Source organism: Micromys minutus, assembly GCF_963924665.1.
Source record: "Micromys minutus genome assembly, chromosome: 21".
Lineage (NCBI taxonomy): Eukaryota > Metazoa > Chordata > Mammalia > Rodentia > Muridae > Micromys > Micromys minutus.
The window spans coordinates 38576479-38600724 of NC_137956.1; the positions used below are offsets into that span (position 1 = coordinate 38576479).

The 24246-nt window shown below is 39.3% G+C and overlaps 2 protein-coding genes across 7 annotated transcripts in view; both read right to left on the minus strand.

Annotated features, from left to right (window-relative positions):
- Nucleotides 1-5982, minus strand: part of RBM5 (RNA binding motif protein 5) — a 29017-nt gene extending 23035 nt beyond the window's left edge. Inside the window, exons 1-4 of one of the 2 annotated variants that reach the window (XM_080934619.1) lie at nucleotides 5879-5982; nucleotides 4549-4614; nucleotides 2659-2824; nucleotides 1052-1207 (exon numbers count right to left, since the gene is read on the minus strand). In XM_080934619.1, coding sequence (XP_080790745.1) covers nucleotides 1052-1207; nucleotides 2659-2824; nucleotides 4549-4565 — 339 coding nt within the window. In that variant the 5' untranslated portion in view covers nucleotides 4566-4614; nucleotides 5879-5982. Of the gene's footprint in view, nucleotides 1-1051; nucleotides 1208-2658; nucleotides 2825-4548; nucleotides 4615-5522 lie in introns of both variants that reach the window. The other variant, XM_080934618.1, reaches the window with a different exon arrangement.
- A 3010-nt stretch (nucleotides 5983-8992) lies between these two features.
- RBM6 (RNA binding motif protein 6) overlaps nucleotides 8993-24246 on the minus strand; it is an 87022-nt gene continuing 71768 nt past the window's right edge. For all 5 annotated transcript variants that reach the window (XM_080934830.1, XM_080934829.1, XM_080934832.1 and 2 more), the window contains 12 exons: nucleotides 24074-24234; nucleotides 22421-22518; nucleotides 21397-21439; nucleotides 21174-21255; nucleotides 20842-20927; nucleotides 20311-20457; nucleotides 17592-17687; nucleotides 16654-16914; nucleotides 14424-14498; nucleotides 12216-12313; nucleotides 9808-9937; nucleotides 8993-9230 (listed from right to left, as the gene is read on the minus strand). In XM_080934830.1, coding sequence (XP_080790956.1) covers nucleotides 9105-9230; nucleotides 9808-9937; nucleotides 12216-12313; nucleotides 14424-14498; nucleotides 16654-16914; nucleotides 17592-17687; nucleotides 20311-20457; nucleotides 20842-20927; nucleotides 21174-21255; nucleotides 21397-21439; nucleotides 22421-22518; nucleotides 24074-24234 — 1403 coding nt within the window. In that variant the 3' untranslated portion in view covers nucleotides 8993-9104. The remainder of the gene's footprint in view (nucleotides 9231-9807; nucleotides 9938-12215; nucleotides 12314-14423; nucleotides 14499-16653; nucleotides 16915-17591; nucleotides 17688-20310; nucleotides 20458-20841; nucleotides 20928-21173; nucleotides 21256-21396; nucleotides 21440-22420; nucleotides 22519-24073; nucleotides 24235-24246) is intronic.

Sequence of the window (24246 nt, forward strand, 5' to 3'; positions counted from 1 at the left end):
AGCTCACAACTATCTCTAATTCCAGTTCCAAAGGACCTTTGGCACCTTCAGACACACATACAGGTAAATCACCAACCAATGCACATAAAAGTAAATAAATCTTAAAAGAAAAGCCAAGGAATGAAGTATCATTCTGAACATGCTTTCCTGAGATTTCAAATAGAAAATGTAATTTTGTTCAAAATAAAAAGATAGTAAGATTACTAATAGTGTTACTTTCTGGTTTTTTTTTGGTGGTATTAGAGCCCAGTCTTTGGGTTCTTTAAGGGTCTTGTTATATATCCTGGACTGGCCTGAAATTACCAATCTTTCTGCTTCAGCCTTTGGAGTGCTTACAAGTATATAGCATCAGGCTGAACACTAAAAATTAATTTTTCTTAAAAATTAAAAAAAAATCTTATGCACATAGGTTTTTGCCACATGTATGTACCATATTTGTGCCCCATACTGTTGGAGGTCAGAAAAAGGTATCCTGAAACTGGAGTTACAAAAATTTGTGAGCCATCATGGGTACTGGGAATTGAACTCACGTCCTCTGGAAGAGCAGTGTCACTGTTTTCAACTGTTGAATCATCTTTCTAGCCCCTTAAATAGAGGCAAATAGAGACAGCTTATTAATGGGAGTAAGGGAAGTCACTTGAAGGTGAAAGTGGACTACTGAGCTTGGGAAAGACCAATCCTCAAAAACAAGTTTTTTTTTTTAGGCAGGATATGACTATGTAGTCCTAGCTAGTCTATAACTTACTATAAAAATCACAATGGATTCTCTCTTGCTTCCACCTCTTAAGTGCTAAGATTACAGGTATCAAGCTCAGCTTTAAAACCTTTAAAAGCATGAATTAGCTGTACCATCTAGTAGCTAGAACAAACCAGACTTATTACAGTTAGAAAATTCTACACTGATAGTCAAAGAGAAGATATAAATAGTACTTTTCTTCAGTCCACCACCAAAGAAAGAAATCTATTCCACTAAATGCCATCAGATAACACCATGAGACAATGAGTAAGCTTGCTATCCCAACTAGAATGTTAGACCTGTTGCTTCTCTTACATCGCTCTCGGTGATAGTGATAGGAAGGCCACGGAGCATGATGGTCTTGCTCTCTCTCTCGTCACTTATGTCATGTCTATAGTCATGCTCTCCATAGTCACCATCTGAATGATAGCCATCTTCAGACCGGTCACTGTTTCTTCTTTCACGCTCTCTCTGGTCCAAAGAAAACAAAATTATAATTAAAGTCACCCTTTACCCTTAGATCTAGACCTCATGTGTATCACATGTATGCCTGGTACCCACAGAGTCCAGAAGAGGATGCCAGATAGCTTGGAACTGGAGCTAAAGATAGTAAACCTCCATGTGGGTTCCAGAAACCAAATTTGGAGCTTCTGCAAGAACAGCTAATATGAACTGCTGAGCCATCTCTCTAGCTTTTGATTGCAATACTTCTTAAAATGACATCCTCTTAGTTATGAAGAATGGTTTAATAATTCACTATAAAATAGTAATGCAAAAGTAGTGTCCTGTTAAATAGACTATTATAGGGTTGGAGAAATGGCTCAACAACAGTTAAGTGCTATTCTAGAGGAACCAGGTTCAATTCCCAGCACCCATATGAACAGCTCACAACTGTCTGTAACTCCAGTTTCAGAGAATCTATACCTTCATACAGACTTCCACGTAGGTAAAACATCAATATAAATATTGATAAATATAAATAACTAAATTTTTTTATTGAAAAACTTTATTTTAAAAAACAAAGATAAATGTACAAATTTTAAGCATCTTTGCATAAAAGTATAAATAAACAAATCTTTAAAAATTATATATGTAGAAAACATGGGAAAGATATAGTTATATAGGCTGTATTAACTATTTCCAAACACAGACATGAACAAGTATTTAAAAAAAAAAAAAAAAAAAAAAAAAAAAAAAAAAGTGCTGGGCGATAGTAGCCCATGCCTTTAATCTTAGCACTCAGGAGGCAGAGGCAGGCAGATCTCTGAGTTTGAAGCCAGCCTGGTCTACAGAGGGACTTTCAGGACAGCCAGGGCTACACAGAGAGACCTTAAAAACAACAACAACAACAACAACAAAAAAAAAAAAAAAAAAAAAAAAAAAAAAAAAAAAAAAACCCAAAAAACCAAAATCAAACTAAATCCCACAAATACTGAGGATCAAAAAACTATGGCCTTGCATGCACTATGCAAATGTTCTATTCCTGAGCTATGTCCCACCCTCCATCACCTCATCTCTAAAGTGTGAACAACACCTCATAGGACACAGTCGACCACGCCTTTAATCCAAGAACTACGGAAGCAGAGACAGGAGGCTTTGTGAGTCTGAAGTCAGCCTAGCTCTATATAGTAAGTTCCAGGACAGCAGAGTTAGATTGTGAGATCCTGGTGGAGTGGGGGCCCTCCTTATAACATATTTTTATAAGGTTGTATGTATTGCTATGCAAAGAAGTTCATGAAGTTCAAGTACTCAAAGGATCCATGGTGAATCTTACACAAACTTTGGCTATTGGTATTAAAGGCCCACTTGTCTTTGGAAGTTACATTCAACTTGAATTTGCTTCAGATTTTCAAGTTGCCACATTTCCTTACTTTACAAGAAGATTGTCCATTTAATTTTAATTGACAGTTGCTATTACTCACCTCTGGACTATCATAGTCTCGATAGTCATCATATCTATCACCTCTCCGATCATCACTTGATCTTTTGTAATCTGAGTCCCTTCGCCTGCTTCTAGATTCACGCTCGTCACGGTCATCCCTGTCTATGATGGAACCATATCTTCCACTGCGCTCTGTTCTGCTTACTCTGCAAGGAAAAATAATATTCATTTAAGTATATCACTTAAGTTTATCATTTTTTTAAAGGTACATCTAAAGTTTAATGCATCCCTTTAAATCATACCACAAATGTTTAGTTCACAAAGGTATCTACTGGGAGAACATATATAGGTAAGTCGTGGTGATACATGCCTTTAATTACAGGAGGCACAGGCAGGAGGGTGATCATAGACCAGCCAGGTCTATATGGAGAGACTGTCTCAAGAAGAAAACACACACACACACACACACACACACACACACACACACACACACACACACACTTTTAAGGAACTAACACAAAGTCAGAAAATATTAGATATTTGGGTTAAAGTTTTTGAGAAGGGGACATAAACTCAAAATTTATTCTTGTGCTCTCTAAGCCTATAGTTGATATATTATTCCTTTTATTTCCATTTCAGATCATACTGACCAAGAAAGTAGTTATCTAAATTTCATCCAATTTCAGAGTAAATTTTTTTTTCCTTTTCCTTTTTGTTTTTTCAAACAGGGTTTCTGTGTGTAGCCTTGGGGTCCTGGAACTCACTCTGTATACCGGGCTGGCCTTGAACCCAAGAGATCTGTGTACCTCTGCCTCCCGAGTGCAACCACTACCCAGCATCTAAGAGTTAATCTTAACAACTTATAGACTCTCAGGGTGTCATACAAACCAGAAGTGGGCCGACGTCCTAGATGACCTAAGTCAACTTCTAACTTCAGCACACATGCAGATTACTTTAAACTAACAGGCTCAGAAAACATTTATTTCACAGAACATTTTTTTACTACGAGTAGCAAAAGGGTACATTTTAATTACACATGTTACACATGTTACTTGGAGCAACAAACTGCTGTCACAAGATTACATGATATCATATGACATAAATAAATCTTTCTAGAATGTCAATTTCATCTATCACAAGAACTGGCCTCTCAATAAGATGTCAAGTCAAATGATTTGAGATCTCCATATCCACAGTTGCTGAAACAACAACAGTTTTCATCTTTGTTTAGTTTATTTGGTCCTATTGGAGATTGATACTCATGCCTCACATACCACTGAACTATCTACATCCCCAGTCCTAAAATATTCTATCTTAATTTTCTAGCTTTTTCCCTTTCTTATCTTGATGTGACATGATCCCAGGCTGCTCAGCTCTCAAAGTCTTGGCCACTGTATCAATCACTAGGGAATAACAAGGCCTGGCGATCACTCACTCACTGCTTGTCAAGCAGGCTTTGAATAGCTCCTGCCCACAGGTGGAACTTTCCACGGCCTACTCCACACTGCTTTCCTTAACCTAATTCTTAGCCTTCGGATTTCACCTCAGAGAATACTTTCTCCAGAAGCTTTCCTGTGCTTCTTCTGTGTCCAGACAGTACTTTTTTTCTTATAACTTTTAACTCTTACTGGACTGACGTTTGTGAGAACAGAATTATTAAAGGACCATTTGGAACACTTGAAACACAATATACATTAAATATTTGTTGGCTAAGTAAAACTTTTACTATTGTTGCCTTTTTTTTTTCTTTTTTGAAACAGGCTTTCTCTATGTAGTCCTGGCTGGCCTTTAACTTAAGAGATTTGCCTGCCTCTGCTAGGAATAAAATTTTAAGCTACCACCACCACACAGGATTGATTGAACAATTTAAAACAAATATTTCAGTCCCCACAAAAGTTGCTGAGATCAAAGGCATGGCATTAAAACTCACCTTTTGTCTGATCCCATTGTCTCACCGAAGATCTAGCTCACTGCTTCAAAAGGTTTAATTTTTCCCCTGGGGGTGGGAAGAAAAAAATTGCAAATTTCAGAGATCACTACAAACTGGGATAAAAACTGTGGCTATTTCTTTAACAATGGCTAAAATGAGGAAGGAAAAGGAGGTCTGCCAACACTAAGTCCTGCTACAATTTTGGTAAGAAGCAGGAAGATGGACACGTTAACATTAAGATTATATATTTAATAAGAAACTCAAGGAGGGTGAAGGCTTTAGACACCTTGGATACTCTTACTATGATTACAAAGCAAAAAGCTTATTTTCATAACCAAAACAACTCTACTGAGATGGACGATGGTTAAAACATTCATTTATCTAAGTGTCTTCATTAATATAAAATTAAACTCTAAAATCGTAAAACGGTCTCAAATTCTTCTGACAAAAACTGGGATGTTGGTATGACTGAAATGTATACTCATAACGCAACGCCCGATCTCAATCTATTTTAATAAGACAAGACCAAACCCTGACTCGGCTTAATATCTGTGTATCAATAGCACCTATATCTTGGACCAGCCCTGATCGACACCAGACCATGATGGGCCGTAATAAAACATCACATAGCTAGCTATACTCTTAAATGTCTGTGATGTCCCAGAAACTATAGTTACTGCCATTTCTAGAATGTGGTCTTTAAAGCAGGCACTCAACAAATATTCGTGGATTAAAATATAAGAGAGACATCTAGTGATTCAAGTTCCGGGGTCGAACAGCTATGGCTGTCCCTTGTTTCGCCGGAGATGCCCGCACCCACCTCCAGGGGAGGTGCCCGTGCCCACCACCGCGGTGTAACGCAGCCGAGATGGCGGCGCTAAAACCTGTGCATTAAGTTCATCTTTCCTATCTTACATACATCCCTCCCCACCTCTGAGGAGGTTCCCAGTCCTCAGATCACCATTCCCAACCACCTTTCGCAGAGCGAGATTCAGTTGCAGACGCAGGGCGATGATGGCTTTAGAGATTGCCAGGCGCTTCCGAGGGGTGTCCGACCGGCTCTCCACAGCTCTGCACGACAGGGGATTCGGGACAATGTCCCAGCACGAGACAAACAACTCGAAAGAGGCGGGCCGAAGACTAGGTTAGAGGGCGACCTATGAAAGCCGGCAGTGCCAGAGGCGAGGAGGGGCGCGGCCCTCAAACGCTATCTTAGTTAAGTCCCTTCAAAGACGCTGCTTAGCGGTCACCTCTGGCGGCTGACAGGAAGACTCAAGGGATAGCACCATTGGCAAAATCACTGGGCGTAATGGACGGCCGCCGCACTCACCCCAACAGAGGGAACAAAGCAGAAGTAGTAGCGGCTCTGCGTCCCAAAACCTCCTACAAGGTTCGGCCGCTCCACAAAATGGCGTCTTCACCGACCGTCTTCTCCTACCCACAGTACCTCGCGCGTCGACCCTCCCCCACCTCCACCTCACCCGCCTCTCTAGAGGCATCCAATCAGCGAAGGTGCCCTTCTGCGCGAGGGCTGCCGGGAAATGTGGTCGCCCAGGCAGCCTGTCACTAGACCCTGCGTTAATTTTTTTGCGTGTTTTATCTGCTTCATGACAAAGCTGCCATTCAGCCTCTGAGAACCCGGATGTGAACTCTACCAGCGCTTGACACACTGTAAAGCGTATAATCCAGTTGGTAGAGAAGGCATACTACTAATTACCTTGCTAGAAGCTAGGTAAGACTTTGTGCAAGGGTCTTCACAGTATTATCTTTTAACTCACCATAGGGATGTACACCTGTAATTGCATTCCATATAACGAAGCAAGAGGATTACCATGGTTTTGAAGCCATTTTGGACAACTTTATTCTCTCTCCTAGGGCAGTCATTAATGTTTTGTTTTACAAACATACAGAGCTAATAATTTGGTAAACCGGAAACCAAACTAGCTTGTTTTCAGAAGCCATGACAGCAGCTAGAATGTGACTCCAGAACAATAGGAATATTCTATTGTAAGACCCTATCACAAGCAGAACAAAACAACAACAACAAAAAACAAACAAAAAAAAAAAACCAAACAAACAAAAACCAAACCGGGAGCCTGTGAGATGGCTCATCAGGTAAGGCTTACTGCCAAGCCTTAAGAACCTGAATTGCATTCCTGCAGGCCACATGATGGAAAGAGAGAACCACTCATGAGAGTAGTCTAATATGGCAAACATGGATGTGTGTTCACATGCACCAAAAATAAGTAGATGTAAAACAACCCAAATTCAAATCAAATCACCACCCCACCATCCATTTAAAACAAACAAACAAACAAATGCCAACAAAACAGACAAAACCCTAGAGGTTTATTTTCTCACTCTGCTCTTTTTGTGGAGATAGCCTTATAATCCTGTTACCATAACTCACCCTCTGCATATGCAGTTATCAGGGAGCTGATTTTCCCTGTTTCTTTTTATTAGATACTCTGTATTTACATTTGAGATGTTATCCCTTTCCCCCCACCCTGCTCTGATCTTCCCCCTTTTCTTTTTCTTTTCTCCCCTCCCTTACTTTTTCTTTAGAAGGGGTCTCTATAGTTCTTGCTAGTCTGGAGCTCACAATGTGGAGCAGCCCAAGATCCATTTCCTTAGTGTGGAATTGTTTACTCCAGCCTTCACCTCCCAAATGCTGGGATTAGGAGTCTGTGATGGGATTAAAGTTGTGATGGAATTAGGGTTACTGAAACTGGCTGGAAATGCCTAAAATCACAGTTGTTCCTTTTAAGGAACACATACTCAACATCTTTCTTTACTATCTACAAATTTTCACTTTATGTATTGCATAAATGTTAAGATATATGCCCAATTATTGTTGAGTATATATGTAACACAACTTAAGAAAACATACAGTTGTCTGCAGATTATAGAAAGCTCTCTTGTGGTGATCCCATGCCTTTAATCCCAGAGGCAGTCAGATCTCTGAGTGCAAGACCAACCTGGTCTTCAAAGTGAGTTCCAGGAAAGTCAGGGTGACATACAGAATTTACTGGTTGCTGGGATTAAAAGTGAGCCACCATGCTAAGCTGCCAATTCAATTTTAAACTAAACAGCAACTCCCCTAACCATAGAGAGTCCATCCAGGGATGAATGCCATCCTTTCAATTGTCTCTGTTGAGTTGTAGTGATGAGTAGAACTATATCCCCCAGGCTATCTGGTAGTTGATGTACCAAAGACAATGGGAATTGTTTTGTTTTACATTAAACAACACAAATAAGCAAATATATTGATGAACAAAGTCTTAATAGTCTTTTGTCTTTCATTTTAAAAAATGTAAAAGTTGGGTCAGAGTGCTAGAGATGGCTCAGCAGTTTAGAGTGCTTGCTGCTCTATCAGAGAATCCAATTTGGTTTCCAGCACTCTTATCAGGGATCACACAAGCCTATAACACCAGCTCCTGGGATCCCACATCTTCTTCTGGCCCTAAATGCACCCACCTATACAGAGAGATAAATAAAAATAGTAAATCTTACTAATCACAAAAGTACTTGTCACCAAATCTTGATAATATGAGACTTTTCTTCCTTCTTACTTTTCCCCAAGAGAGGTTTCTATATAGCCATGGCTATCCTGGAACTCATTCTGTAGAGTAGACTGACCTCAAACTCAGAGATCTGCCTACTTCTGCTTCCTGAGTAATGGGGTTAAAGGCCTGTGCCAGGACTACCTGGTTTAATAATCTGGGTTTTTAATTTGACTACAAGTTCTCTTCTGACCTCTACATACACTGGTTTGAGTATAGCTCCCCCACACCACAAATATACATAAGATGAATGTTTAAACAAAGTAGTCAGGGAATTTGGTAAATGCCTGTAAGCTCAGCTCCAGAACGGAGGAGAAAGAATATAAGGAGGTTGGGGCTAGGCTGAGTTAGAGTAAAATTCTTTCAAAAGACCCCCTTTACCCAATGAAATAACCTTCATGTATCTGTTAAAACCAACCAACCAACCTACCAGCCACTAAGCAAGCAAGTGCCTCTCCAGTTATCTAGCAAGAAAAAAAAAAAAAAGAAAAAGAAAGAAACTGTTTTGTCTCAGTATTTAAATTACTGCTACAGAAAATGAAGTGAAAGATATTTTTGGTTTGAGACTTTGTTTTCCCTATAGCCTTAGGGTGGTCAAAAAGCTTCTGAATGTTTAATTAGGTACCAAAACACACAGGCTAAGAAAGGGCCTTCTCATTAAGTATGGTCACTCCTTTACTCTGACAGATAGGCAGTGCTCCCTGCTTACTGTAGCACTAGTTTACCATCTCAGCATTAACTCAGATATGCCCACATGGCAGCATTTTCTATTTTTTAAAAGATTTGCCATCTCTCCAGCCCTGTTTTCTACTTCTTAACATCAAGCTCTACTCTCTATCCATTGTGGGGAAAAAAAAAACTTGTAACAAAATTTATTCACATTGAAAAAAGTTTATTTAAAAAAGTTCTAGCAGCAAGAACAGTAACAAAACAAAAGGAGAGATGGACAAACAAAACAAGGAGGAAATGGTGTCCTGTGGGGTGTCTCCACTCTTAATCAAGTTCTTTATATCGAGCAAACATAACTCTTCGAACAGCGTCTCGATAAGTCTCATTAGACTGTCTCTTGCTGGTTCTTCCAGGGGCACCACCCCCAGGTCCCCTCATCCGCCCTTCAATCTGTAGAACAAAGAGTCAAGTGAGACCTTAGGAAGACCACAATGCTGTGATTTCAAAATAAAGGTTTCAATATTAGACACATGAGTTTTAACAGAAATGAAATGGGCAAGTCTTTGAAGGTCAGCAATTGCAGAGGCCCAACCCTACCCAAATGGGCAATATTTCCTCTGATCATCTGTTCCATGGGCTCTCCCTGAAAATAAGAAGAGCTATATCCTTCCAGGGAACCAAGACTAACTTCATGGTCCCCATATCTTAGCTATCAGAGATCTGTGCTGACAATCCCTCTCATAGACAGAGGTCTCTAATCTTTGTCAGGGAAATCACCAAGGGCCCAGCATAACAAGTTATAATACAGAATCTAACAGGAAAGGGGGTGGTGAGTTGGCTTAGTGGATAAGGCTACTTGCCACTGACCCAGATGACCTGAGTTTGATTCTTACATGGTAGAAAGAGAACTGATTTTTAGAAATTGTCCTCTGATCTCTATTTTAGGCATGTGCTCTAAGATCATACAGAAAAAGTTAAGTATATTCAAGGTTCATATAAGTCCCAGGAAGACAAAAATTAATCTTACCTCCTCTGATGAACCCAATCCAGGATGGCTATATCCCAGGCCTGCCCCTTTCCTCCAGCCAGTGGCCTGCTGGGCACAGCCTCCTTTGCTACTAGTGTCAGTGTCTTCTTTATCAACAGGGTTACGATCACTATAAGAGAAACAGATATACTTGTAACACCATTTTCAAGCTGAGCTGCTGATCTCTTGATGAGATCTGTTTCCTAATAAGTATATAAAGCATAACCTGATATCCATTAACTAAGCTTGTCCTGTGGGTGTAGAGGAGACTAAGACTGAGCTTTGATCACAGGAAAGAATATAAAAATGTTGTTTATAGGATACTGAGGAGATCAATCATGGATGTGGCAACAATAGATGTATACCACAGAAATACAACAAAGGAAACACAAATATGAACAATTACCAGCAAAAGTATCTGAACTAGATCTGGATGAATAAGCGGCTTATGAGCTAGAAGTAGAGGTGAAGGCTTATGTAGTAGGCAAGTAGAGTGATTTGTCTAGTAAGTACTAGTAAAGGAATAAGCAGGAACTGATAAAGGTATGATTTTGAGGTCAGATTGTTTTAAAAAGAGGGAGGGGGCTTAAACATTACAATACATTTGATACTTTAGACACCTCTTACTAGGGAACAAGTATATATGCAAAATATAGTAGTATTGTTTGGTTTTTTTGCTATCATGGGAATCAAACCAAGGGTATATTAGGTAACCTCTCTATACTCTCAGTTCTTAAGAAAAAAGATCTCTTCCTCTTCTTCTGGCCTTACATACTTGTAGGCAAAACATCCGAGTGCATAAAATAAAAGATAAAATTGTTTGCTTGCTTTTTGTGGTACTAGAGGTTGAATCTAGGGGCTCAGGCATGCTAGGCAAGTACTCTATGTTAGTCTATCCCCAAGATTAGAAAGGTCAAGTTTCTGTATACAAGACACTTCTGGTTTTAGAAAATGGCTTGAAGAACAGGAAACAATATTCCCTTTTTTAGAGATGCCTGTAACAAATGGGGTGTCCCTTATCTGGACACCTCTCTTTCTCTTTAACACATCTGCTTAAAAAAAAATCTATTTTAAAAGCATTCAATAGGGCTCAGAGAGATACTTAGCACATAAGAACACTTGACCCAGGTTCAGTTCCCAGCACTGAAGGTGGCTGGCTCCCAACTGCTTTTAACTCGTTTCAGAGAATTCAACATCCAGGATCTCCTGCATGTTTATGGTGCACACACAGACAATCTCCTCACTGCACATCTTGTAATATTCATAAGTGAATACACAATCTTTGTAGATTTATCATATTTTACGTGTATGAATGTTTTAGCTGTATGTATATGTACCCATGTGTGCTTGGTGCCCTTGCAGGTCAGAAGGAGGCATCAAATCCCCTGAATTGTAGTTATGGAGAGTTGCAAGAACATGTGGGTGCTGGAAACCAAATCTTTGACCTCTACAAGAGCAATATGTACTCATAACCATTAAGCCATCTCTCTAATCCTCAAATACATGTCTTCAAAATTATCTTTAATAAACTTTCATTCCATTTATATTTTTTATAGTATAAAGGAGAAAGACTAAGTAAGACAGGGTAAACAGCAGGCTATGAAGGAACTGACTCTGAAGGTTTCCAGAGGTCCTGAATTCAAATCCCAGCAACCACATGGTGGCTCACAACCATCTGTAATGAGATCTGATGCCCTCTTCTGGTGTGCCTGAAGAAAGCTACAGTGTACTTATATATAATAAATAAATCCCTAAAAAAGAAAGAAAAAAATAGAACTTAAAAAACAAAAACAAATAAATACTACAGTACACAGTTTCCTCCAATCGCAACCTTTGTTTGTTCTCTTCCTTCCTGGCTTTCCTGTGAGCCACATCATCACTTAAGCCTTCTCTACTCTGTGTATACAAAGCCAAAGATAATGGATGTTTACTTGAATATTCCTTGCACATAGTCCAGTGGCAATACATCACCGGTTTATCAGCAGACTTGATGGAATTCTGGGGTTACGAGATTGGGAACTGACTGAAAACAAGTTGAGGAAGGCAAGAAGTCGTATTATCTCCAGCAGCAGCCAATCAGTTATAATACAATTGGAGAATAGAGATTCCATAGAGAAATAGTCCAATAATATGACATTATCAGGCTTATAAAGAGGTACAGTATTATTGATATAGTTAGCCACTTTAGCCCTGGCTTTTAGCAGCATAAGCATTGCAGTCAATCAACCTTCTGTGAAAACATGCATCTATTCAGTGTAAAATAGCCATGGTAGTCTTACTGGAGTTCAGACAAAACCAGCTTCTAGTAAATTCATCTCTCTCTGAGAAAGTAGCAATTCATTTGCAGAAGATACTACTATCATTACTAGTCTCTAAGCAGTGGCTAGATGAAGAATATCTGTTCTTACCTGTCTGTTTCCCTGGAGTATTTAATTCGTTTCCTTTCTGGAGAATCAAAAGATTGTAGTTTTTCCCTTCGGTCATTTCCTTTTTCTTTAAACCTTCCCTGTGGGGAACAGAAGAGCAGACTTGAGATTCCACTTAGGAGGGATAGGAGGGGTAGGTCCTACGTCCTACCCTACTCCTGATATTTTTGGGGGATTTCGGTTAGGAAGATAGGATCTTGCTGTGTTCACAGGCAGTGATCATGTGACCCTTGCATTTCAGCCTTCCAAGAGCTACCTATGCATGGGCTTCATTATTATTTTGTTTTGCCTGAGACAAAATCTTGCCTTGTAGCTTAGGCTGACCTTGATCTTATGGAATTTCTCTTGCCTCGACCTCAAATCACTGGAAGTAGAGGTGAAGGCCATCATTCCTAGGTTGATTTTATTTTTTTAACTTAAATTAAAAAAACAAAAAAAACAAAACAAAACAAAAAAAAAAAAAAAAAAACAACTGAAAGCCATTGATGCATATCTTTAATCTCAGCATCGAAGAGGCAGAGATAGGCTAATCTCTTTGGGTTTGAGGCCAGCCTGGTCTACATAATATGTTTTAGGACAGCCCAGCCTACATAGTAAGAGAAAGGAAAAAGAAAACTAAAAGGATAAAGAAAAGAGAAAACTGAGACAGGGTTTCATGGTGGCTCTAGCTAGCCTAGTAGATCAGGGTAGCTTTGAACTCTGCCTCCCTACTGCTCAGATTAAAGACATGGCTCACCCTCTGTAATTTATTCTATTTTTAATTACATGTGTGTCTCTGTGTGAATGTATGTCTGTAAGTCAAAGTGCCTGTGAAGAGCAGAGGTTTAGACCACACCCCCCACCCCCGAGGTTAGAGCTATATAGATGCTGGGAACTGAACTTAGGCCTCTGGTGGTGGATGTTAAAAGCAAGCCTTTAATACCAGCATTTGGGAGGCAGGGGTAGGTGGATCTCCATGAATTATAGGAAAGCCTGGTTTATAAAGCTAGATCTAGGTCAGCCAAGACTGTTGCACAGAGAAATCTTGCCTCAAAAGATCAAAAACAACCAAACCAAACCACCAACAGGTAAAGAACCTAAACAAACACACACATCACACACACACACACACACACACACACACACACACACACATGGGAAAAAAGAAAAGAAAATATGCCTGTCTGTCTAACTACAGGTTGGATAGCTAGTCCATTTGGTTTTACACTAAGCTACTTCCTCCAACTTAGTTTTTAAAATGGTGAAAGATGTAATTTTCAATGGCCATGCATAACCATACATAACAATCCTTTACTTTCTCAAATGTTTAAAAACTAAATAGGGGGCTGGAAAGATGACTCAGGGGAAGTGCACTGTCAGCTCTTCCAGGTCCTGAGTTCAATTCCCAGTTCCCATATGGTGGCTCACAACCACCTGTACTGGGAACTGATGCCCTCTGTGCCATGCAAATGTAAATGTAGTCAGAAAACTTATACATATAATAAATAAATCTTTAGAACTGTATTTAAAACTAGAAACTGAATAGGGAATAAGAATGCTACTTATCTCACACATCTGGAGAACGAAATAAAGCCTTAAAAAAAAAAAAACCCAATAATTTACAAAGGTAGAATTTATAAACATTGAACACATCATTTTAAATACAGAACCAGAGTTTTGACAAATGTATATATCTATGGTTTTTATATTTTGCTTTTATCTTTTAGATAATTCATTAATTATCCTCTCATACATTATTCCTGGACTGCAGTTTTACTTCCCTCCTCTTTGCCCAGTCCCTCCTAGTTGGGAGCCATTCAAATTTAGATGGGCCCAGTCACAAGCTGATTCATACCTGTGTTCCTATTGTTTTTACAGCTGAGGGTTACAGACTCACCCCAGGGGGTGTCACATCTACCAAGCAGCTAGGGAATTTGCATACTGCCTTTGTAAGTGTGTATCTTAAGAGCAAGATTTCAGACAGAGTAAAGCAGCATTTCAGGTAACATGAATAAATCGATTCACGTCTTTCAAATCCTCAGGCCTTTAGCTGTTGGTGGTGCAGGCACCACCTCACCTCCTCATCATATACCATGGTTAGGGACCCCTTTTATCTCTGCTGTTGTAAAGAGGAATCAATGTAATGTACAGAGTTTTACCAAGGGGCAAAAAGATTTGGAGTAAAGTGAGTAACTGTTCCCCAAAGCTTACCTCTCGTTCTCTCCTCTCCAGATAGGCTAGCTCTTGCTCTGACTGCTTTATTTTCCGGTGAATTTCCAGGTTTTGCTGAGAGAAGAAAACTTATGAGTACGGGTCTAGGAAAACAACAACAAAACATGCCTAAAAATGCTTCTAGGCCTTTCCCCAATGCTTTAGAGAAGTAACTCTTGTTCTGGCTGACTCTCTTAAGTGACTAATATACCCTGCAACAAACAATCCTAACTGATTCTGCCTTAGTCTCATAAAGAAGGAAACGATATTCTAATAGACACACAAATTACATGGTAAACCACATAAGAGAATTTCATTCTAATTTATCTTTTTATAAATGCGTGAGTATGAATCATCCAGGACTGAAGTTCCAGATGTGACTGATCCTCCATGTGGGTGCTGGTAGGTAACCTGGGGATGTCTACAAGAGCAACTAGGACTCCTAAATACTGTGCTGATTTGAAAATGAATCCCCATAGCTCATATATTTAAATGTATGATCATTAGAGAGTGGCCCTACTTGATAGAGATTAGGAGGTGTGGCCTTGTTGGAGGAAGTATGTCACTTGGGTTTGGCTTTGGGGTTTCAAATGCTCAATCCTCTTGTCTTCATTCTCTTTCTGTTGCTTGCCAATCCAGATTCAGAAATCTCAGCTACCTCTCTAGCAGCATGTCTACTTTGTATGCTGCTATGCTTCCCATTATGACAGTATGAACTAAACCTCTGAAATTGTAAGCCAGCCCCAATATTTTGGGGCAATATTTTCCTTTATAAGAGTTGCCATGAGGGGGCTGGAGAGATGGCTCAGTGGTTAAGAGCACTGACTGCTCTTCCAGAGGTCCTGAGTTCAATTCCCAGCAATCACATGGTGGCTCACAACCATCTGTAATGGGATCCGATGCCCTCTTCTGGTATGTCTGAAGGCAGTGACAGTGCATTCATGTGTCACCATGTCCAGCTAAGGTTAAGGTGCCCTGGTTAAGGATTCTCTTTATATCAAGAGAATACTGCCTAAGACAACCACCGACCAATTTCTCCAGTCTACAGTTTATCTTCTGATTTAAGGTAAAAATAATAGGAAAGGGGTCTGGGCAAGCCAAAGAAGAAAAATCACATGTTGTATGCACTCTGCCTACCACTTTCCCATCCATCATCCCCAATTGCTAAACACTCTCTCTCAGACCCAGAGAAAATATGAAAAAGGAACACCAAGATTCTGAAAGAACAAAATATGTTCTGAGAGTCTATTCCTTGTACACGGTACTTCTTTGTTCTGGACAATGTCAAGAAAACGAAAAGGGATACAATACGTGGTCTTAAGGCTGGTTCAGTTTATGAATTTACCAGATCTTTGGCTCCTTCTTCCAACAAACTACTTTTTAATCTCTCTTCTCATTTATTAGCATTTATGCAGGTGCTAAAATTCAAATGGGCCAGTTTGATGACTCAGAATCCTACCAGGTCACAGACCCTTAGGAGGTTGTCTATTCCAAGGTCACTAGGAGGAATGTCTTAGAATCCTAGAAGTTTTACAAAACTTCCAAGGTGGTAGCTGGCACAAGCAACATATTTAGAAACAAGAACAGGGTTTCTCAAGTTTTGGTAAAGAAATATGTTTAGTTATGTACTGAGAGATTTAAACCTTATGCTGCAACACCTACTAAGAAATATAAAAGAAATTACTCTGAGAACACAAGCCCATCTAAAGGCTTTATTTATTTCTTTATAATTTGGCTTGCTGGTAAGAGTATTGGGGAGAATCAATATAAGTCAAAATAATGCCCCCAAATAGCTCCGGTGTTCACAACTTAAAGCAACAATCAATGCATTAAGAGACAGAGGCCTAGCATACCTATGATACATGTTATCATAGCTGGACAGAACCAGGTAACACTAACAAGTATATAAGAAGACTGGGAGCTTATCTGAGTCCCAACTGTTAGTTGATGGCATGTAATCTATCTACAAGTTCTTTGCTCCCTACACAACTTGTCTATCTGGTTTGAGAGTCATGTTGCTTATATTGGGTCTGAATACAGAATCCATGTAAAGATGGAAGGAGAGTTGACATGACCATATAGTCCTCTGAATTCCACATACATGCTCTGGCACAAATGGCCACACACATATCATGTACATACACTCAATTTGAGATGATTAAAACCAACAGAGGTTTAAGCATCTTCATTTCCAGCAATAGTAAGAGTCAAAAATGTCTTCCGGAAATACCTTGTGCAGGTCTGATAGTTGTTGGTGTTTGGTAAGAACTTCTTTATTAGGAAACTGCCTTCTGCAGAGCAGACAAGCCAGTTTATTCCAGTCAGTTAGTTTGTCTTCTTCGTTCTCTTTCTTGGTCAGCTCCTCTCGAGGCTGAGGCTGTACTGTTCGAGGCTGTATAGGAGGGGCCTGCTCCTCTTCCTCTTCTTCCTCATAGTCACTGTCTCCTCCATATTCACCCAGGAGACCAATTAATGGATTTACCACCTTAGGCTAGAGAAAAAAAAGGCTAGGGCTTAGCAAAAAAATGTAACTCCTATTTTGGGGATATTTTAATAAAGATATCTTCTTTCTTTGTTCCAAATGATTAGGTTTGAAACATGTCCCCCATCCATTCCTTAATCTCCCAAATGGAAGTGACACAGCTTAGTTTGACTTTGTGAAGGCCAGGAAAACATGATTTAGAAAAGAATGAACAAAAACAGGACCATAATTTAAACAGAAACAGCAAGAACAGTGAGATGCTCAGCACATGAAAGTGCATGCTGTGTATGTAAGCCTGGTTACTTGAGTTTAGGCCTGAAACCCACATAAAAGTAGAAGGAGAGAACCAGTTCCAAAAAGTTCTTCTTTAACTCTGTTCACACACACACACACACACACACACACACACACACACACACACACACACACACACACGGGGGGGGGTGGTGGTAGGGACACACAATACTTAGTGTGATAAAAATACCACAAAGTAAAGAAAAAGTGCTAGGAAAACAGTCTCTGATCAGTCAGTAACATCCTATTAGCATGCAGCAAAATCTTCCTACTATTTACACTCAAGAAGAATCCTAACTTGGGATACATAGAATCAAGGGACCAAAACCAGACAGAGGCTTTGGGGTTTCTTCCCCTCCCAGACCAGCCCATAATATCAGAATTAGCCTTACCGGAGGAGGACTCTCTTCCTTTTTCACAGTAGGAGGCAGGGGCTTCTTAAAGACATCTTCTGGGGGAGGCTTCCCCTCAGTGGTACTTTCTTGAAACTGACCAATGACAAAGGTAATTTTTATATGATAACCACTAACAAAAATTGGATTAAGAAGTTCGGTTTGATAAAATCAGTTTAGTTTGTCAAATCTTCAAACATTCACAACATTATAGTGATTTTGAAAGAATCTTTAAAAGTATAACATTTGTTATTTGTTCTAGGAATATATCAGAGTAGCACTCTTGGCATTTGAAAGGACCAACAAACACCCACCCAAGGAAACATTTACTGTAATTGTGTGTTTACAACATTTTAGGTACCAGATGAGGCATTAATATATGGTACTATTTTCTTCAGTCTTTACATACAACCCTCCTGGATTACCTTCAAAAGGATTAAAAATATGTTAGAGGCAAAGACAAAACCTAAACATAAAGGCAGTACAATTTGAAAGTTTAAGTTATTAGATGCATAGAATCGACAAAACTAGTCTCTTTTCACTTTTTTCTGTATTTTAACAAACCAATGGCAATACCAGGAAACAGGAAAAAAGTTACACATTGAATTTCAAACAAAATATTTCATTTTCTTTAATACAAGACTGATAAGAGAGGACCCAGGTGTGATGGTGCATGCCTTTAATCCCAACAATGAAAGGAAGGTGGCTCTCTGAGTCTGAGGTTAGACTGGGCTATAGAACAAGTTCCAGGTTAGCCAGAACTACACAGACTGTCTTGAAGGAAGGAGTGCTGGTATGAAGTGAAACCAATGTAATTCTTCATAAAATAATTAGACAAGATGTAAAAATATTTATCATTTTTTAATTCTAAAATTTTATCCTAAGGAAGTAATTTTAAAAGTTAAACATTGCAGTAAAATTTAGAGAGACGAAAGATCCTGGGACCCACATGGAAGGAGAAAGCTGACTCCTACAACTTGCCCTATGGCCTCCACATAGAAGATATCACCCTCCGGAACAAATTAAAAACTGTTTTTGTTATAGTAACACCAATAGAAGTGAAATATACATACAGAATCACACACTAAAAGGACAAGGCATTTAAAAAAAAGGTAGCGGCTGACAGGATAGCTCAGCTAGTAACATGAGTTTAATCCCATGAGTCCATATAAAGGGGAAGGAGAACACCAACTCTACAAAACTGTCCTCTAATGGCCACATACATGCCATGGGATGCACATCCATGGCTGTGTGCCCCCCCAATAACAAATAAAAACAAACAGAAGCACCGTTGGGCTTAGAGTAGTGACATACAATGTTGGTCTACATAGAAGATTCTAGTGAGTATAAAAGGTCAGAGGACAACTTGCTGGAATTGTTTCTCTTGTTCCACTATGTGAGTCCTCAGGATCAAATTCAGGTCATCAGGCTACAGCAAGTACTTTTACCCATCAAACAATCTTGCCAGTCCTTATTTTGTTTTTTTTCATTTTAAAAATAAGGCTGTAAATTCCCTGAAGCTTTTGGCAATCCCCCTGCCCCAGCCTTCTGAGTGTTGAGATCACAAAGACGTGCAACCATGCTTAGTCTGAGTTATATATTCTTCATTTGTAAAAGAAAGAGAGCTACCATATTGGGAAAAAGGTAAGTGGACAACTACACCAAGAAATTAGGGTTTTTCTTTGTGAGGACCAGACTCTCCAGTACACCACTACACTTGGTCTACTGGTTTTTAAAGATTTGTTTTTATTTTATGTGTTTATATGTTCACCTTCATATCTGTGTGGGTATGCTACCCTGTGAGAGCTCCTGCACATACTATGTGCATGCCTGGTGTCTTCAGAGACTAGAAGAGGGTACAGGATCTCTACAACTGGAGCTATAGAAAATTATAAACTTGTGTCTGTTAGAAACTGAACCCAGGTCCAGGAAGTACTCTTAAATCATTAAGCCATCTCTCCAGGCTTTTACAGTATTTTTAAAAGCCTGTTTTTTTAATATGTATGGTTATTTTAACTATGTGTATGTCTATGCACCACATGCATGCCTGGTACCCAGGGAAATCAGAAAGAAAGCTCTATTCCCTAGAACTAGGAGCTACAGGCAGTTGTGAGGTGCCATGTGCATTTTGGGAATTGAACCTGGGTTCTCTGGAAGAGCAATCAATCAGTGCTCTTAAACACTGTTTTATCTTTCCAGATGCCCCTCCCTCATTATTTTGTTCTTTATAGAAGTTGACACACACACAGGAATATACTTGTATATAAATAAATATAATGTATTTATACTTGGCTTTTTGGGACAGAGTTTCTCTGTATATCCTGACTGTCCTGGAACTTGCTCTACAGACCAGGCTGGTTTCAAACTCTAAGATCTACCTGCCTCTGCTTTCAAGTGGTGGAATTAAAAGTGTGCACCACCACTGCCCAGCCTTTTCTTCTTTATAAGATTTTTAACACACACATACACACACAAAAAGATTTAGTTCCTCTGGAACTGACTGGAATTATTCAACTGTGTGTCCCATGTAGGTGGGTGCTGGGTATCAAGCCTGGATCCTCCACGAGGACAAGAATTAACTGCTGAGCTCTATCTCCAGCTCCTTCTGGAGGATGATGACAATCACTTTACACCTTAAACCTCGACCCTCTCTGTTCCCAGTTGCCATGTTTTCCATGTAAGTATGTGATAACGATCACAGACTTAAGAGCTGCATTACCTTTGTCACTCCTCTGTCTTTTTTCTCCTTGCCATCTCTTTTAGATGTTTCTTTCTTGTTATTTGACTTTCCTTGACTGGTAGATTTCTTTTCCTTGATCTCTTCTTCCTCAGGGGACTCAGGGTCCTGGGGCACATAGACTTCTTGCTGTGATACAGTATGAAAGAAGTAAGTCTACAGAATTTCAGGCTTAAGGAACATACTTCCCTTCAGGGCAGCAGAATGTCTCTTTCACAAGCTGAAGAACCCAAATTAATCTAAGAACTCATTCCAGGGGCGAGTATACATAGAGACCACGACTGAAGTTCCCAGAACAGTGCTGTTCTTACCTGTAATGCCACAGGGCATTCATTTTCCATATAAGCAACAGTTCAGATTTCATTAACTTTTCCACTTTTCAAGTAATGAGCATCCAGAGAATGAAATACTCAATACATTGTGGGTACTTTTTTCAAAAGACTACTGACAGGGGAAATAAAGCAAAAAACAAAAACAAAAAAACAACAACAAAAACAAAAACCCAAAACTAACCTGGGTGTTGGGGTCATAGTAAGTTCCAGCCAAGGGGTCATAATAGTAGCCAGTAGCAGAATCATATATGTAGCAGTCAGATGATGCTACGTGGAATAAAATCAGAGTCAGCATTAATCCCTGTCAAATAAAATTATTACTGGGGGTTTACTAAGAACAAATAAATAATTAGGGTGGCCAATTCAAATAGGTAAAGAATCTATATGATGAGTTAACAATCTCTTTGCTACCTTGGTGATCACACAGATTTTAAGTAAAGACTAGTAAGTACCTCAGGGGGAAAAAAAAAAAAAAGAAAAAAGAAGAAGAAAACCAAAACAAAAGTTACTTACACTGTTGCCCTTGTCTATTTGTATCTGAGGACCAATCTGAATTTCTGTTTCCTCCTCTCCTATCTCGGAAATATTTTTTACCCTATTAGGAAAAGCAAAATTAAAATAACGAAAAGTGTACAACAGTCACTAACCTTAACAGTCATCAACTGCAGGAAATTCAGTCATCCTTTTAGTTGCCTGAATATTTTTAAAATGAGATTCACTGTATATTAAAGCCTACCTGATAGTAATGCATGTGGTCGGAATGGTCCCCAGAATCATTTCTGCAATACAAAATATGACATAGCAAAAGCCCGTTACCAATAGCTACCCAGGGAATGCCTAATGATATAGATTCACTGAAATTCTTCCTCATCCTGTAGAAAAATCAACCAGTCTAGATGGCAAGTGGTTAGCTGGTCCAAATACTTGACAGAAACAGCAGTAAGATTCCTGCAAAGTAACTTATTGGAGCAAAACAATCAACGAAGTAGAGGTGCTAAATCAAAGTGCCTCCATAAACTCACCTCTCATGAGTCATCATCTCCCAGTCATCACATTTTGGTCAAGATGAGTAAAGAATGACTGAATTACATATTCCAGGATGACTGGCACTAGGACAATGGGAAGACTATATATATTTACGGAGGGTACTAACATATGAAGATATACCCAGAGGCTTTTTTTCCCTGCATATTTAAATACACCAACCAGGTGTCCTTGCCCAAGGCCATATGTAACCTTTGCCTTTTGGAGACTGAGGCAAGAAGACTGCTGTGACTTAGAATACTCTGGGCCACACAATGAGTTCTAGGTCACTATGAACTATAGTGAGAGATTTTTGCCTCAAAAAAGTAATATACTACAAAGCACTCATAAACCCAAAACTATACCAACTTTTCTGGCCCTGGTAGGCAGTAAAAGCCTAAAGCATCCAGGAATACTTTATACTTACTTATTTATCTATATATATTTATATATGCATGCATGCATGCATGTATTTAGAGACAAGGTCTTGCAAGAAACACTTAGCTGGCCTGGAACTTTCTATAAGATTAGGCTGACATTGTACTCAGACAGATTCACCTGCCTCTGCCTCCTGAGTGCTGGGATTAAAGGCATGCAACATCATGTACTGGTGGGAATACTACTTAAAAATGAAACCAATTCTCTAATTAGAATAAAGCACCTGCAGACAATGTGTAAGTATGTATCTGAAACAGCTCATGCTGGGTAATCGCAATGCCCTACTATCTGTCTCTTACCTTCGTTTTCCAGTGGCCAGGTTTACAGCTACCATCTTCCCGTCAATGCTAAATGGTGGATCGAGATTCTGCAAAATTTTCACTACTCGAAGAGCTTCCTAGAAAACCAAAAACAAACTTGAACCCAAAGATAAACTGGGCTACATCCTTAGGAAAAAAACCTGAACATAAATTTTAAATTGTTAGAAGATAAAATAACTAGGTATAACACTTTGGTAACAATTTAAAAAAAATTTATGTGGCCAGGTGTAGTGGTGCATGACTTTAAACCCAGCACTAGAGACAGGGCAGGAGGATTTTTGTGAGTTTGAGGCTAACCTGGTCTACAGATTGAGTTGAGAATTGCCAGAGCTACACAATGAGACTTGTCTTGAAAAAAATGCATGGTAAGTGTTCTTAACCATTGAAATATTTTTCTACCTTTTTCTAATAATAATTTTTTACAGTTAGAGCAGGCTGAATGTGTTTTTGTATGTCGTGTGTGTATGTGTCTGTCTGTTGGATGTAAGGCCTCATGCATAAGCATGAGCACCAAGCTATATTCCCACTTTTTTTTTTTTTTAAATAAATTTTAACTTAGGGATGAGTGTGTCCTTGGGTTGCCCACTCCAGCCTTGAACTCATACCTTAGCACATGAGAGTCTTAAATTTGCCAACCTGCTACCCACTCCTTGGGTAGTTGGCATTTTAGGCTATGCCACGATGTCCAACTAAAAATAAGCCTTTGACATTTTCTTCTCTTAGGCTGCAATTACCTTTAGATCCAGTTTACAAAATCTCTGGCAACTTTTTAGCATATTTGAGGAATAACAATTTACATTACTATCTTTATGACATTTCTATAGAAAAGAGCCTTACTAATAAAAATTCAAACCACAAGACCCGATTAAAACCAGGCATGGTTGCACACATCTTTAATCTCCATGCACAGGAGGGAGAAGCAGATGTATCTCTGAGTTTGAGGTTAGCCTGGTCTATAAAGTGAGTTCCAAGACAGCCAAGGCTATGTGGAGAGACCCTATCTCAAAAACAAACAAGCAAACAAAAGATCTATTATACACTTTTTTAGAAAAATAAGACCTGTACTATTACTATAAAATATAAAACCATTTGTTACTAGAAAATATTTTTAAAAAAATTTAGAAGGGCTGGAGAGATGGCTCAGAGGTTAAGAACACTAACTGCTCTTCCAGAGGTCCCAGCAACCACAAGGTGGCTCACAACCATCTATAATGAGATCTGATGCCCTCTTCTGGTGTGTCTGAAGACAGTGACAACAGTGTACTTATATATAATAAATAAATCTTAAAAAAAGAAAGAAAAGAAAGAAAAATTTAGAAAACACACTAAAATGTAGAAGGGTTTGGTGCAAAGTCCATATGGAGCTCTGTCTTTTTAGGGCAGACACTTACCTAAGTGAACATTAGTCCCAAAGGAGAGAATTTAGAACTGATTCTTCCCAACCTTCTTCCCCCTTTATAAATTGAGATAGGAACCCACTTTGTAGCCCAGGCTAGCCTTGAACTTGTCATCTACATGCCTCAGCTTCTAGGGTGCTGGGTCCACAGGCATGCACCCCCATGCCCTGCTTCTCCAAACATTATTAGGGGTCCTTTAGTCATCAGTCCTCATTTTAAAACAAGAAATACTCACGGCATGTGAGTCAAGGTCTATAAAACCGTAAGTGTGACCCATGGGGCCAGTTCTGTTCTTGATGATGCGGACATTGGCAGTAGTGAGATGCACGTAGGGCTCTAGAACTTCGACTATCACTTCGGGTGGAGTAGAACGATAGATACGTTTTAGCATGATTGCTGAATGAAACA